The sequence below is a fragment of the Epargyreus clarus genome, unplaced genomic scaffold (assembly GCF_041222505.1).
Source record: "Epargyreus clarus isolate Ecla_fem2 unplaced genomic scaffold, WU_Ecla_fem_2.2 ptg000010l, whole genome shotgun sequence".
In the NCBI taxonomy this organism is placed as follows: Eukaryota; Metazoa; Arthropoda; class Insecta; order Lepidoptera; family Hesperiidae; genus Epargyreus; species Epargyreus clarus.
In genome coordinates this window covers 9,808,815-9,826,225 of record NW_027332218.1, presented here as the reverse complement: position 1 = coordinate 9,826,225, position 17,411 = coordinate 9,808,815, and the positions used below count along the sequence as shown (strand labels likewise).

General features: G+C 33.6%; 1 protein-coding gene across 4 annotated transcripts in view; it reads right to left on the bottom strand.

The window, feature by feature from the left end:
* trh (PAS domain-containing protein trachealess) overlaps positions 1 to 17,411 on the bottom strand; it is a 219,631-nt gene that overhangs the window by 197,894 nt on the left and 4,326 nt on the right. For all 4 annotated transcript variants that reach the window (XM_073077435.1, XM_073077436.1, XM_073077437.1 and 1 more), the window contains exon 2: positions 16,118 to 16,378. In XM_073077435.1, coding sequence (XP_072933536.1) covers positions 16,118 to 16,269 — 152 coding nt within the window. In that variant the 5' untranslated portion in view covers positions 16,270 to 16,378. The remainder of the gene's footprint in view (positions 1 to 16,117; positions 16,379 to 17,411) is intronic.

Sequence of the window (17,411 nt, the reverse complement as noted above, 5' to 3'; positions counted from 1 at the left end):
CTCAAAAAAAGAAACAGCTGATAAATCGACAGCATTGCACTCCAGCCTCTTTCGCGTGTAAGCACACAAATCTTAGTACTTGATTAAACGGTCACCATTTGAATATGCGCCTTATGGCAACATCTCAAAATCCCTTGTAACTTAATAAATATTCCCTACAAAGTGTGAATAAATTAATCGTATGAAAACGCCGTAACACGTGTAAAATATACGTTTAAAATTGTGTACTAGTAAGTAACATTTAGGGTTGTGTTTCATAGTTATGGCGGTAATGTAATTTTTTGAGGTTATTTGTCACATTGTTGCCAGCTTCCTAAAATATTTTCCCATAAAGCTCAACTAAATAAATCTTAAATCCCTACAATTACTCTAGAAATCTAAAACGAGTACAATTTATAACAATTTGTAATATGTTATCTGTTATGTGTTCCTATATTGTATTGTTTGAATGCATAAATGTTTTTTCTAACTGACTTGGTTATAGCAGCTCCCAAATTTTACATGTTTTCAAAATATTTACAGCTGACTGACTTACTTCGTCTCAATCGTTAGTTTTAAAATAAAAATCTGATAAAAATTAAAAAATCTCCGAAATACTTAAGAAAACCCCTAAATAGGAAAGCCTTCAAAACTCCCATCTCCCCTACATACTCCCAAAATTTCGGGTAAAATTCCCTAAGTGGAGACCCCATCTGTCAAAAAGTGTGACAAATGGCGCGCGCGCTCCTGCCGGTAGAAAACGAGCGGGTATAACTTTCGTTCGGATACACGCTGTGAGTGTCGCGCCAGTGCTCGTTGTTTATTTATTCTCTTTAATCTGTCGTTTGTTCCTGACGCATTTGTTCGTTAATATTGTTTCTGACGGCTTTATCTTCGAGAACATCTTTAAGTAATTTTTTGAATGGCGCTCCCGCTACCATTTATGAGTTTATTTATATTGTGACAATGATCGTTATTTGTTTTTGTTACTGTTCATTTTAAATAAATTGGATTGGATTTATTTTTTATTATAACAAACTATAGTTATTGATTGCCAGTAATTAACTAATTATTGTTTTCACATTTTTTCCGTAAAAGATTTTTTCTAAAACAATACGTTATAAAAAAAGTAATAAATATCCATAACTGAGATTTAATTACAAAAACCTTAAAAACAAGAAAATATATCATAATTACGAATGAAAAAAACAATCAAAACATTACCTTAACAAAAACACATTCAAACGGCAAACACTAAACCGACTTCCCACCTACCTACAGCAAATCCCGCACAGTGGGCAGAAATCAAAGAATTTACGGCGGCATAAATATTTAAAGGAGCGGTTTCAATATGTATCAGATTTCGCCATATTTATCATCGTTTGTTATCGCCGGGATAAACTAACAAGCGGTACACCATAGTTAATTAGTACAATCTTAACTTTATGCGCCCAGATTGTTATGGTAATTAGGACCTTTCTTCCACCGCACTAAGTGGCGTTTTCCTCGATTTGTTAAAGATAAGATAAATCAAAAATTTATATTAAAAATCCATTTACGAACGTGTTTATACGTTTGTGTTGATTTTTTTGTACGTCGTAAAAATAGTTAAGTACTCTTTTTTATTGAAAATGTTTCTATTCAAATATTTTGACAAAATATTGTGTTAATAAAAATACCAAATATTTTTCTTGATCTGTTTTTGAAGCAGTATTTTAACAGATTGTTAGCTAAAGTTGTTAAGGTTGTTTTAATAATCCTTCCTAGAATTTCTCTAAGACCTAAATCCTCAGAATAAGATTGAAAAGAAGTTTAGAACTGCCACTGATAACCTGCAGGGGCGTTAAACATTTTTTGAAACATGAATATAAAAAATATAGAGTTAATAACTTGCTTTTTGCAACGGCATATGCTAAAATAACTTTCTCAATGATGCATTTCATATTATTTAACCTCTGGCCCGCGGCCGACTCATCCCCACGTATAATGCAGTAGTCATGCAGAGGTTCCAGGTTCATATCCCCCAGATTCTAGTCTGAACGATACAGTTCCCGTCTAACTACAAAGTATTCAATCAGCTTTCCAAATATGATCTCAGGTACCTACAAGGATTGACATCTCTATCAGATGAACTGAACGCAGATCAACCTACTAAAACATCATAGAGGGTGCCACTCAACAATAACAACACAAAAAATGTAGACGTTTTAAATATAGTGAATGAGTTTATCTTTCACAAGCCACGTAATTTATAAACGGTGTATTCAGTTAATTAATGACTGTTTGTTTTACTTTTTCGATTAATGAGAGTACAGCCTCTTCTGATAAGGCGATGCTTTATGTGGTTTCCATGGTAATTTAGTTGTTGGGCCGCTATCGACTCTGATAGTGTGACTAATGATGCCACGGGAGAAATATAAAAATTGTATTTGTAACTATTTCTTGCTAATTGAAATCTTAAACGTCGTCGGTATGAAGATAAATTCAGGGGGGTTACTACCATCTCTTAAAACAATATTATTTTAATTATATTTTTACTTTTTTTGCAGGAAATTTAACTTTTTAAGCAAAATATGACATTCCAGTTGGGTTTATACATTGGATAAGCGTAAAATTAATACGGGTTTAAGTTTGTTCAACTGTGTATGACGAAATATTTTACTGTTTTAAGGAGGAAATAAAATTTTCCTGAACTATGATGGTTTTTAAAATATGGTGGTAGGCCCCCAGATGTGCGTAGCGACTGTAGTAGTATAATATTTATATGTTTTTACCAGACTACAGAGAATAATGTTTTTCGAGCGTATGCATGTACATAATATATCTCATTCTTTGACACACCTGTAGCCCAAACGGCTTGATAGATTTAAACATGTGAGGTATTGTTAAATACGTCTTAATTGTGAGAGTGACATGGACTATATTTTAAGCATCGGGTTTTTCTTTGCATGTCAATTTTATGGTTTTATAAGATAAAAGTATAAAATCAGCGTGCAGTCAATATGATACCACTGTCGCCCATAGAATCTATAACATACTTCATATTACAGGACAAAGGTTTTGTCTATAAATAAGCGTGGAGTTGGTATACCCTTATCAAACCTACCACCTTTCAACATTGCTTAATTTTACCTGTGTCAAAAGCATTACAAATATTAAACACATGATATTGTCAAAAGATGAGTAGCTAACCTCAGGCGCTATATTGGAGCGCCCCGTGTAAGATGTGACTTACCACACCTTACGACCATAATGCATAGCACTGTTTCATCATCACCCCATTCTTGTCCTACTACTGGGTCTCCTCTCAAAATGAGAAGGATTAGGTCATAGTCCACCGCGCTGGCGTATTGGTAGACTTCACATACCTTTGAGATTTTTTTTTATAAATCTCTCAGGTATGCAGGTTTCCCCACGATTTTTTCCTTCGCCGTTTAAGCAAGTGATAATTAACTTTTAATACGCACATAATTTTTAAAAAATTGGAGGTGCGTGCCTGGGATTTGACGCTCGGACCCGAGCGTCAAATCCCAGGCACGCACCTCCGAACGAGAGGCCGAGTTTCTTAACCACTAGGTTATCACTGCCATAACACTGTTTATAAGGCAGAAATATAAAGACCGTATAAAGCAGCGGTATTGCATTAGTGGTTCAAGTTCTATCACTTTTAAAGAACTTGGAGTGCTTCATAATTTTATAGCTGCATTAAAGCCCGTTAGTGAGCCAGATTAGTTAACTCTTTAGTTAATTGGATCGTAAAGTATTAATTAATAATCACATTAATTAGATTTAAGAATGTTTGTTTATCATCTTTAGGTCTATTAAATGTTTGTAATTTATTTAGCAATAAAATATTTGACGACCAAGTTGCGCAGGTGTTTAGTAACTATCAAACGGTTTGAGGTTCGATTCCCGATCAAATGTTTATCATACAACTTAATTTAACATCCAGTTTGAAATTAATATTCAAAGATTCTAAATTATTTACAATCTTTAAATTATAGGCAATTAAAAAGATAACTTCTTAATTACATTAGTTCTATTTGAACGGGTTGTATATCCGTAATAGGAATTATATTAATAATAATCACTCCATAAAGGTTATCGTTAATTAAAAAATATAAAAGGATAGACAGATATTAGGAAAATTTTGCATGAAATAGGTACCTGTTATTACAGTGACCATCTACACATACAAAGAAAAGTAGGCACATTAAGAAATGTTAACATAATACGAGTACTTCTTGAAAAAGACGTACGTTCATGATGTAGTTAAAAAAATGACTCTGTTACCCTAGTTTGACTCTATAGTTCTACTCCAGTTGCGATATTACCCTAACGTAACATATTCTAACTCATCATAGTTCATACTACATACATAATATAGATAGGTATATTATACCTAGATAAAAAAATAGTCCACAGCACTCACCTTCCTAAGACAGATAATATAATCATACATTTACACACTTATAAATAGTGAACACAGTACAACAGACCCCTACAGTCAAGCAATTTGTCAACACCATCGACCAATAACCCGCCATAACTCGCACAGATAATAAAATTATTTATTCAATAAAACAAATAGACTATAAAGTGTGACTTTTGTCACTGTTACCTTGTAGCGGCTAATGGCGGACATAAATAAACTGTAAATATTGCCCGCTAAGACCAACAGTTAATTTAACATGTCAAAACTGTAAGTTTTAACGTCTCCTCATAAATGTAATAAAACTACATTATAGCCATATTTTACCCACACACTAAACGTTGTTAATTGAACGCCATTAAAAGTTGTCACAGATAATTAAAAAGTGTCATAGACAAAATATGAAGGAAAAATATTGATTATTTAGTTAGAATATTAATGTAAGTTTTTGTGTGTTGTTTAAATTAAATAAATAGGATATTTACTTCAATAAAATAAAATATTGCGTTTTTATGTCTATTTTTTCCTGTGAAAAATTTTCTTCCCGCGAAATTATGACAATTTATTTTTATCTACTTGGCACTTGCACAGTCAAGCGCGGTGACTACTGCAAAAATCCATGCCCCTTTATTGTAAGGGCTTAACTTTTTAAAATAAATTTATTAGATAAAAATGATTGATTGTATTAAAAATTCAATCAGGCTTCCAGAAATTAATACAGTGTTAGAAACGCACAATACATAGGTATGTTTAAAATTACTTTTTTATAACAGGTGATCAATGTCCTCTAGCGGGACATAATAGAGTTGAGCAAGGAAAATTTTTATAGGCAAAATACAAGAAAACAGCAACTTTTCTTTAAATTCGCTTCAACCCCACTCAAAATAAATTTTTCGCCTCATAATTACGAAGGAGCTAATAGCGCGACATTCCTTAAAGGGGAAATAAAAAGTGCGAATAAAAGAAACGTGGCAAGGGATGCTGGGCAATTGAGCGGGGCGAGGGCACCGGACCGAGGACAGAATTAGGAAAACATTCGGAACATTAGTGCCGTGGAGTTGACGAAAGAAAATTATACTTTTTTTTTGGTGGCCAACTTTGATGACCAAATTGTAGAATTATATTATTTTTAATAAACAAAATTTGTAATTTACCTCCATATGGTGTAAACATACAATTATGCAATTACAAAAAAAATTAACTTGCTATATTCTTTAAATCTAACATGAAACTCAAACTCATATACTGAGAAAGATTTTTTCGACACAGATCAAATAACATTTTCAGTTCATGCTAAAAGTACCCAAAAGCTTTCAATGTGTTACTTAGGCTTATATCGTTTATTTTACAAATGGATCGAGAATATTATCAAAATTTTCCACTAATCATTACCTATATCCGGTGAGTATACGAATGTAGAGCAAAAATTTATAAAACAGCTGTCATCATTGATCAGCAATAGATACAATATTTATTTGAATAAAAAAATATCGTATTACAAATAGTTAAATATATCTAATATTTTATAAACAAAATTCGTCTCCACAGTCCACCCAGTTCATAAGCGACTGCAATGTTCTACAAATGGGGTGTGAGAATTAAAACGCGCTCAGTGCCAGTCGCCAGTCTGCTCCCGCCCTTATTAGCTGTGTGCATTTTAAAATACAATTACCGAAACTGGTGATTCTTTTACGCGAATTCGAAAGTTAAAAATGAAGGAATTTAAAGTCTGCATTTTAAAAAGAATGATAAGAAATTGTTTTCTTTAAACAAGACAGGTACACACTACGATGATAACTAAGTTCATACATACAATTACATATACACATCAAACATACATAATTTATGTATGAATCATGAACTTATCAAAAAAGTACTGAACTTAAAATACGTGGCTAATAAGGTGGTTGACCCCATAGTGGTTCGAGAGACAACAGTTCCTTTTGTCCAATAATAGCAGTATGTATTAAACATTGCTTTGTCCTGGAATTAAATGTGTGGGAAGAATGGCGTACCTATTTCTTCAAGGTGTCCCAACTTAGTCTTCTTTTTTTTTAATATAAGGGTAGCAGACGAGCATGCAGTCCACCTGATGGTAAGTGGCTACTGCCGCCTATGGACATCTGTAATCAACCACAGATAGAACTAGATATTCCTACCTAAGGTCGGCCACAGATGCTCCGCTACCCCTGAGGACTAAGATGGAACGCCTCAGAAAAGTCTGTTTCCCTTACCACACCCTTCAAACCGGAACACAGCAGCGCCTAACACTGCTGTTATTAGGTAGAAATAGGTGTGGCCGTGGTTCCACCACATACCACCACAAGCCACAACCACAAAGGGTTCTACCACCTTCAAAAGGAAGTCTTAAGGAGGTTGGGCGACGCATCTGTTAGCAACGGTTCTAATCTTAACTGGGATCGATTTCATATGTCCACAGCTGACAGTGGTCAGAAGATCATCTTTGGTCAGATGGACTGCATACTCGTCTACAGTTTAAATAAATGTACAAATTAAAGTTACCTACTAACAATGACAACACTGTCACCATGCACTTCGATAATCAAATTTAAAACCATATTAGAATCAACGCTTGAGTTCGAGCACAGATGCCTTGCTACCTCTGAAGACTAAGTCGGAACGTTTTCTCGTATGTAACTGTCTCGCTTTACCACACGCTTAAAACCAGAACACATTAGCGCTGAAAACCAAAAATTGTGACCCTTAACGATATAAAATCTTCTAAATAAATCATACTTATATTGCAATTTAATTCCCTATTCAGGAAATAATCCAAGCTAATGAGGAAATGTAGCGATGATGGCTGGCAATTGCAGCGCCAACCGCAATGTCAACATTAGCTACCACCGTGTTCATAGCTTACGGTTGATGGTTTAGCTTGCGGTAAACTCACTTATAACTGAGATCCTTCGACGTTCAAACTAGCGGATCAAATTTTAGATTAAGTTTTTCAAGTGGGAATAATCCGAAAATAATGTCACAATTATGTAAGAAAATTTGCTAGGTACGAGTAAATAAAAAAGCATTATCTTGACAACATGGCCATTTACCGTGAAACTGTTAGTAAAAATTATGATTTTTTGTAGTTCTGGAAATTGTATCAAACTCGGTAAAGCCGTTTAAGGAAAGACTAGCACAAACACGCTAGCTAAGATTATGTTTTTCATGCGAGAATCCAGAAATAATATAAAAAATAATAAGAAAAACTGGATCAACACTTAACATAAAACTGAATATAAAAACCATCTAAGTTTTTTTTTGGCGAGGGGGAAAGGGAAATCCTCAAAACGCACTTAGTACCGAGGAAGCAATACGAAGTTATGTGGGATTCTTTCTGCACTAAACCACCGTCGTCGTCTGCGGCACTGCATGAAGGACTCCGGGATCTCAAAGGAACGCAACCAGAATCCCATAAATGCATTAAGTCCGCGAGCGGAAGCGGAAGAAAATGAGTTAAACCTTTTACTAATATTACAAAAAAAATAAAAGGGAACTAATTTCATAATTATAGAAAATTAATATATAGAATTCGACCTATTTAAGAATAAAAAATGTACTCAATTTATTACATCCTCTAAACAGATTTATACCCCTTTTTATCCACTAAATTTATTCCAATAAAACCCATTTTAGCACTACCCAACAACGTACCTGTATTAACAAGCAAGATCTAGATTGTTTCCTACCACTTGAATGGTTCGATTAGGTTCTATTATCGTGCCTCGTACAGTTCCCACTATTCAGGTGGCAATCCCACTCAGGACAGGGCTGAAATTAATTCTATAGGCCAATTAAGCCGTGAATCTATGGATGCGAGCGTTTAAGGGAATTCGATTTTGCATTGACATTAACAAATTATGCGAAAAGATTTACTTGCAAGATTTATGTTTATAATTTCAATGCGAGAATTTTGTAGGAAAGATTTATGTTAATTTCGATAAATTTATAGTTTTTCTGTTGTGTATATTTGAATAAAATTGATGTTTGCTTGTGAGTTCAATATACCTTTTTTCTATCCTGACATTTTTATTTACATTATATCTAAAAAAAAAACAAAAAAATGCTTTTCTTTTTAAAATAGTACCCGATCTGGTATAAGGCTGAACCAAACACTTTTATGTAGTTAATTGAGGTAATAACCGAGCATGTAGTCGGTCTGAAGGTAAATAGTCACTGACGACCATAAACATCTATAACCAATTCCATATGTTCCAACTCCAATGGTTCTATCTGAAGCCCATCACAGATGCGCTGCCACTCCTAAGGACCATCAAGGTCGCCCTATGGAAGTCAGGTTGCAACCACAACCTTTTACCAGAGCGATTTTATACTAGAAATAGGTGTGATACCTCCCCGTTAGAAATATGGTTTAACCACCTTTCAGTTGTTATGTATTGGAAACAGACATGCAGTCCAGCTAATGGTGAATATACCGTACCGACGATCGACCAGACCTGTTCCTATCTCCATCAATGTGGATTATATTGAAGCAGTCGTGAAGATAGACTCGTAGCCAGCACAAGCTCATAATAAGTTTTTTTTTTCTATAATATAGGAGTAGCAGACGAGCATACAGTCCACCTGATGGTAAGTGGCTACTGCCGCCCATGGAGATCTGTAATCAACCCCAAATAGGATTAGATATTCCTACCTGAGGTCGGCCACAGATGCGCCGCTACCGCTGAGGACTAAGCTGTAACGCCTCGGAAAAGTCTGTCTCCCTTACCACACACTTCAAACCGGAACACAGCAGCGCCTAACCCTGCTGTTATTTGGTAGAAATAGGTGTGGCGGTGGTGCCGCCGGAGTCGAACCACAAAGGGTTCTACCACCTTCAAATTGCAGCCAATATCTTGGTATACCATAACCAATATAATTATCAAAATCGTATCGTAACTCGACTTTTCGATACAATCTAAAATACTGTTACTACAGCGCAATTTTCGCATGATGAATTAAATTTACATATTTAAATAAGAATGTCTGTTTGGAGCTGTTTTGCAATTTTCGAAATTATGAGCTCGTTTATAATCAGGGAATAATGTAAGCGGAGAGGGAATATTTATGACTTAATTAAATTAATTTACTTCATATGAGTTTTTGCCGCTGCAATTACTATACAAGTAAGATAAGTACCACTTTACGATTAATATCTTTGTAGTTACTTAACAAGTAACAGTTGGGTTTGATTAACCAAATTATTATAAACAGGATCTGAACTAAATTATAAGTTAGTACCTACAAGCCTTTAAAACATTTTAATGTGTTAGCTTATAAACTAGTTTTATGTTGTAGACTCTAGATAAACGTGTTTAATTCGTGTATTTAGTGTATTTCGTGTATACATACATGTTTCGAATTAAAAAAGAAATACTATTAAACATTTTTTATATAATTCACGCTTAAGAAGTACCTTGGAGGACATTAGTTCTATTATGAATTAGAACTCTTATGGACTTTTTTTCACAACAAATATACGTATTTTAATAACCTTTTAAGTCAACAAAATAATAACTAGTAACGAAGACCCCGTGAAAATCTAATGAAAAGTTTATAAAAAACACGGACATACAAACATACATACATATACTTAGATACATACATACATATTAGTCGAATACACAGCCTCCTTACACAGAGGCTCCTTTTTTAATTTGATTAAAAAGAAACATAATTACTACATAATTATATTGTTTACTTTTTACTTTATACTAAATTTAAGTTGTAGTATTGTTAGCAATACTAGATTTAAACGAATCTAGTTTGTTAAATTTACGATATAAATTCCCATAGGAACAGAATTCGCGTATTTTACACAAATTACGTGTCACACCGTGCCAGATAAAGCCAAGGGTCTGAAATCGTATCTGCGACTGATTGGCGGATCGATATATCGATAAATCCTGTCTGTCTGTCAAATGCCCTGATTACTATGTGTTGATGCCGCGGAGTGGAGCCGAAATTAAACTGTACTCTTAGAATAAGTTTTTACGTTTTAACAAAAATGACTGTTTTTATATTTGTTTACATATTCGCCCATACATTTCTAATCAGCGCCCCTAGCGGACTGTCTTAGAACTAATTCATTCACGACAGTCATTTTTTTAAAACGTAAAAACTCATACTAAGGGTACTGAATTACCGACAGTTTCAAAGTACAATATGTTTAATGACATCCTACTACTAGGTTTTGATGTAAAAAGTAGATATTTATATGTACGTGAGTTGGATACTTCATTAAATAATATTAGACTCTAGAACATCTAAATAATTATTAGAATCGAAAAAGTATATCAGTGTTAAAAAGGTCCTTTTAATTAATTTTTACGTAATTTCAGGTGGGATTAAGTTTTGCAAAATATTACAACAGAGAAAAACTTGAAATGAAATTCATGCTTTCCACTAGTATCTAATAAATAGCTAACCATTACACAATTATTAAATATTATAATGTTAAAGTTATTTTAAAAACATTAAAAATAAACAAGATAAAAGAAAAAGTAAATATAATGCAATACTTCATAACGTAACACCTTATAGGTACAGCCATAAAATAAAGATTATAACACACTGCTTATTGATGAGAACTGACAGATCCCATAGTGCGGTGTCGGCCTAAGGATAAAAACTGAGTTCCTAAGGACGCGCAAATTGCAATCCTAGTAAGGCAAAGCCTTCGCTGGCTCAGTAAATAACAATCACAATAGAGTGATAACTCCGTCAACCCGTTCGATTCCTGGCCGACGTGACGATAAATTCCAACTGGACAATGTGTGGATACAGTGACTTTATTTTTCAAACCATTATCGTGTCACCATTGAAGGCTGTATCTAACTTTTTTTCGCACTTACGAGGTATTTTATAAAAGTTACAAGAGTAAGTTTAGCGTATTTAAAAGTTTAACTTTTTACTTTGAGCAAGACATTTTTTTGAAATCATTGTCGTGTCATTGACAAAAGTTGAGTCCAACTGCTAGGACTTTCAAAGAGTTTTATACAAGTATCGAAACTACTTAAGTTAGGTACAAACTTAACACAATTACATTTTTAAGACAGTGACTTTTTCATCCATTTCACTTTTTATCTTGTAAGTAAAGTAGGTATACCTTACTTTCTTTACTTTATTGTCTTTCTTTGGCAAAGTGTGGATTGGTATTTGATGTGACCTTTATAAGTAAGTATGTACCTACAAAAATAAATACAAGTTGTACCTAAAACCCTACCTACCTGTTGTTTTAAGTATAAAAGGGAACTTTAAAAGCACGTTTTCAACAAATTTAACTTAAACAATCTTTATCACGGAAAATAAAAATATTTAATGAAAATAAACGTAATTAGTTTTCAGTAAAATATATTATATCTGGTAGGACATATTATACATGATAGTATAAATATGTTGTTATACATAAACAAATGTTATTTACTTAAGATACAAGACACTATATAAAATCGTAAATGTAAAAATTTGGTCAAAAATTATCATACTTAAAATTGCACCGAAACTTTAACATTCATTCAATTTATTACAATACTGGTTAAATATTATGTATTGTAAACAATAGTTCCGTACAATTAAAAAAACAGAATAGAATCACTAAGTTACCTTTAAGATGGTCAACGATAAGATTGATTTAAAAAATTACATGTGAAAGCTCAAAAAAATTCAAAGACATTTAAATGCGAACCTCCGTGTCCTGCTTGAATAACCTCATTTGGAAAGGAAATCAGTCTATATCTCAGGGCGGTGACTTTTTCTATAAATAAACCAAGTCTTTAAGTGACTAATTGTGACGTATTTTACGATCAGGGTTAGAGGAATTAAAGGGTAATTGAAGATAGTAAAGTTTTTTGAATCGCCTACCGATTTATGATGGCTTCGGTTTGAGTCGAAGCCATTTACGGTTGCTAAGTCTATATGAAGTTTTGTGGGGAATTGTCACAAATGTTGATCTAAAGGTTGCGTCTAATATACAGCGGGTAAGGCGTAGCAAAACTGAAACGAGTGACGTCATTCTGGACTTATTCTAGCATACTTTGAAATTCGGCTTCATAGTAGGGGTCTAAAGAACCAAACCCAGAGAAACCAATTTTCAGAAGATCAGTACCCAGTAAGGAAGACAAATAAATTGATAATGATGCCAGCCCATTGTTTTTTATATTATAGAAGTTGCACTCGAGTATGCATTCTACCTGATCATAAGGGGCAACTAACGCCAATGGATATTTATAAACAATCCCAGACAGGATTACCCATAGTCATTACCAAGGCCCGCTACAGATGTTTTACTACTCTTGAAGACTTTGTTAGTCCACTGATAAATAAGGTAGGGTAGAGCATCTCTACCTTAGCAGTTAGCACACAATTCAAACGAAAACACAGCAGCCTTTAAAAATGTTAAAGGCCTTATAAGGTATTATTAATTGCATAGCTGTGGCGGTGTTGTCTTCTGAGTCGAACTGCAAGGGGTTCTACTACCTTTAAAACGCTGTTTGTTTGACAGAGCCTCGAAGGAAACGAAAAAGTGACAATGCCGCATTCTCCCTACTTTATGCCTCATTCAGTGTAATTGTTATTACGCCATAAACCATTTCGAGTGCTTCAGAATCTGTTCATTCAACTACTTTTTACCCTATTAATTGAAAACCGAGTTATTCCCTTTTAAGCTTTTTACGGATATAATTGTTATATCTATATAATTGCGATGAAATGACCAGAATGCCGCATTATATTTTTTCAATGTCTAGCAACTCGCACTAAGCAATATATGGACTGATGGATACCTACACATCAAGATACGTCCAACACCAAAAACAAGTAACTAAAATTGGTTATCATTAAATAATAATAAATTTTTACCACAATTTCAAAGAATAAATGAACATAAAAAAGGTCTTAATTTGGTCTGTAAGAGGTCTGTAAGGGTTTGGTCTATAAGGATAGGGGTATATTCTTAGGCAGAAACTATATAAAGCCTTATAAATTTTGCATTAAAATTTAATCAATCGGATTATTTGTTATCGTCATTAACCAATATAATCGAAAAAATAAAAATACCTATATTTATATTTGTCGAGTGCAAATAAAAATTAAGATGATTTTAAAAGAAGATTGGGATTACATTTTCGATTATGTTTTAGATTTTTTATTTAGATATATGTTTAGATAATATTTTAAAATTATTAATAGACTATTTCAATGTATGCAAGTAAAAAAATATGTCTACATATTATAGATTAACTTTAAATTCCCTGCAAAGAAAATATGGTTCAAGTAACTATATATTGTACGTAGTGTACTTGGAAAATAGGATTCCCACATACGACGCAGACTTGACCAAAAAAGTGCAAAAATTGTTTCAAAGTTCTCTTTAATTATATCTTGATGGATATTCCACCGGCGTCCGTCATTAATTATTGATGATAAAGAGAAAAGGGCCAAATGTAATTCGGTCCAATCGCCCATCGGCCAGGTCCAATCGACACCAGGGCCTAATGAAGTGGTCCCGATGCAAGGCCGAAAGAACCACCTTTGAATTTCTAATTTTGCGGCTTGATTCCAATTAATACTTTCAAATTTTATGGAATGACTTTTTTGGGGTCTTTGTAGCATAATTGTGCGGGCTGATTGCTTTAAGTACTCGCAACAATGTTTAATGTGCCGACTGTACACATAAAAACATGGCCTCGTATCTTAGCCTTACATTATTATTATAGTATTTTCCAAAACTGGGTCGATTTTTTCGCAACGCATTTAATAGATACCTAACATTTAAAAACCCAAGCTAGAAATACACTGTATTTTTTGTAAAATTGAAATTGAAAACCATTCATCATCATTCATTCAATCATTCAATCATTGCCATCTATTGAAATCTGTAATCAATTGCAAAAAGGATTGAAATTGAACCAAAGATCGATAGCAAACGCGTTTTTATCCCTAAAAACAAGAAATGCGTCATTTAACTGTCTCTCATTACAATTCCATTCTCTTCAATCCAGAACACATCAGCAACACAGCTGTTATACACCCGTTTCAATCAATATATCCAATGTTTGCCTACTGAAGATAAAAAAATGTCAAATTACAACAGTAACAACATTAAATGAAACAACAACAACATTAAATCAGTCAGTTAACAACATTAAATCAGTTAACAATAAACAGTTGAAGACTAAAGACAAAGTTTAAAAAAAACACGGAGCAGTAAAATCACAAAACTTAAGAACATATTGAACATGAGAGGTCTACGAACACAATTAAAGAACTATAAATATAATAAGGACAAATCGGAAACCGGAGTTAAAGGAAACAGTAATGACAGCCGACCGTACCCGCCAAATGACAAGGTTGCCGCCATTTTAGACGTAATTTCGGGTTGCGTACGCGCAGATTATAGTGCGCTCGGAATTAGCTGCGACAAAATGGCACATCGATCGATAACTAAAAAAATATTGGACGCTTCTAGGGATTCGGAAATGAATGATTATTGGTAAGTTTGTTTTTGTAGAAAAAGAATTGAGGAAAGATGTTCTGGCATGGGTATAAAACATTTTTTCAATATCTTACACCGTATCATTTTTTTTAATCTATTGCTGTACTCAGCTAATTAAAAAAAAGGTTTTATAAAATTATTAGACACCTAGCATAGGTTGTCTAATTTGTATTGATTAATTGATTAATTTGTATTGTTATAACAACAATTTTTTTCTCTCGTGAGTGCGTGTATGTATTTGTGATTGTGTATGCGTCCCTGTAATGACTAAATTTTTAACGTTTAATTTTATATTTGTACCGCGATTGTATAAAGTCACTGCGACTTCAATCTTCCCGATAACAATATCGATAAGAAGAAATCACTAGTGCGTGCATGATCCTAAGACAAAATCAAAACGAATTATCTAAACAACAAGCACAGCACAGCGTTGTGATTTACTGACAGAACCGAGACGGCAAAAAGAGTGCAGAGCGAGCGGCATGCCGGCCCCATATCTCGCCATATCTGCCGCGTCCGGTTTTTACGGACAATCGGACAACGCAGCCGTTTAATAGACAATTAAAACGTCTTTCTTCCTGACGCGTCCGATTTTAACAAATACCGTCTTTTTCTAGTGATCAACCCGATCATGCGTTGTAAACATGATAGGAGGCATGCGTGTAACATAGAACTCTTTTAATGATACTGTGAGATTGTGGCTGGGGCTGGGTAGACTTCTTAATAGGTTTATGCTTTTAATCTTGTACATGCCTATCGTATTCATTCATAGATAACGGTGATATCTCAAATTAAATTTGTCCAACCAAAAAATGTCCACAGGCACAGGTGCATTGTTAGCATCGAGAACTAAGTTGGAATGCCTCGTGTTTCTAAATTACCAAATCTTGCGTTAAGAACACAGCAGCGCTTTGCATTGCTGTTATAGGATAGAAATGCGTCTGGCCGTTATCGGCAGACGAACTTCAAAGGGATTTTGGAAATGCCTTTAAAACTACAGGTTTGGTACTTATTTGTAATACGTAAAATTCTGTAAATACTGTATATCTGTCATAAACGAATCTTAATACTTACTCATATGTAATTGTCACATTAAAAACACACACACAATAATAAACAATGAAAAGTGCATTAAATAAATCAGTTAAGACCAATAATAAATATCGCAAAATGATTATTATAAATAGACTCACCGATAATACGGGAACGCCTGAGGCACATGCAGGTCCATTGGCATGGACGCGTGCGCATGTGCATGTGTGTACTCATGCTGCATCATGCCGTGCATGCCGTGGCCCAGCATGGCGGCCCACGGGGACGACGCGAACCCGCCCGGATGTTCCATTGCACTTGTTCACTTATAAGTCATTTTGATTTTCACTATAGTTTGAAAATTCACTTTTTATAGTCGTTTTTCCATTCTTGCACTTATGAAAGGTTATTGTTTAAATAATCTGTAATGCAAATTATAGTATCTTAGACAAAACTCCTACATTTAAATAAAACTAAATTAAATTTAATCATAGCTGTTTGATCTTGCAATGTACATCCTAGGTCTTATTATCCTACCTACCTGCCTTCAGACTGATTTTCTGTTTGTAGATATAGACAGAAAAAGTAGTCAAATGAAGTTCTGGTAAGTATTTCTGATATTATTTTGACAGAAATATGAAATATTATTTTCGAAATATTTTTGATCTGTATAGATTAAGTTTTGTTATTTTTAAATTTGTGATTGTAATATATTTAGTGACTACTAGATGCTCACTAGATTTTTATGACGATTTTATAAGTAGCTTTTGAACTTTTTAAAATTTGACTTTCATTAATCAATAATATCGGACAACAAATGATCCAAATTGTTGAAATATACTCATACAGATATTGTATATAGGTATAAAGTCGATAGATATGTTTTTCTTTTCTAGAAAAATAAATAATACGTACATGACATTTTATATTATAGCTTTGAGGTTAGAAGTAGGTATTAAAAAACAAAACATTTTATAACAAAAAACGATATGATTCTTGCATAGGCAACAAAACATTTACTATTCGATTTCCTTCAAAGAACTGCACTATTCATTTTAAAGCTTTGAAAGAAGCTTTTATTCCAAAGCTCTTAAACAACTAGAATCAGAAAAAATCCGGGATTGTATCGAAGCAGGAAAAAGCGCCTGGCATTACACCAATGTACTCATGCGGTGAAAAACTCAGAAATGTTTGCAAAACTCTTTTATCTCTTTATTAAACGCTTTTGATGTAAACATTTGATTTCTTTTTGTCTAAGTTACAATTACAATCAAATAGCCAGCATGCTTATTGAGCTTGCAAAGCAGTGTTACCTTAGTGATTGAAACTCGGTCTCTCAATCGAGGGGTCTAAGGTTCGAATCACAGACATGCGTATCTGATTTTCAAAAGTTATTTATATATTACAAATTAATTATCGCTTGCTTTAACATTGTAGGAATACATAGTGAGGAAA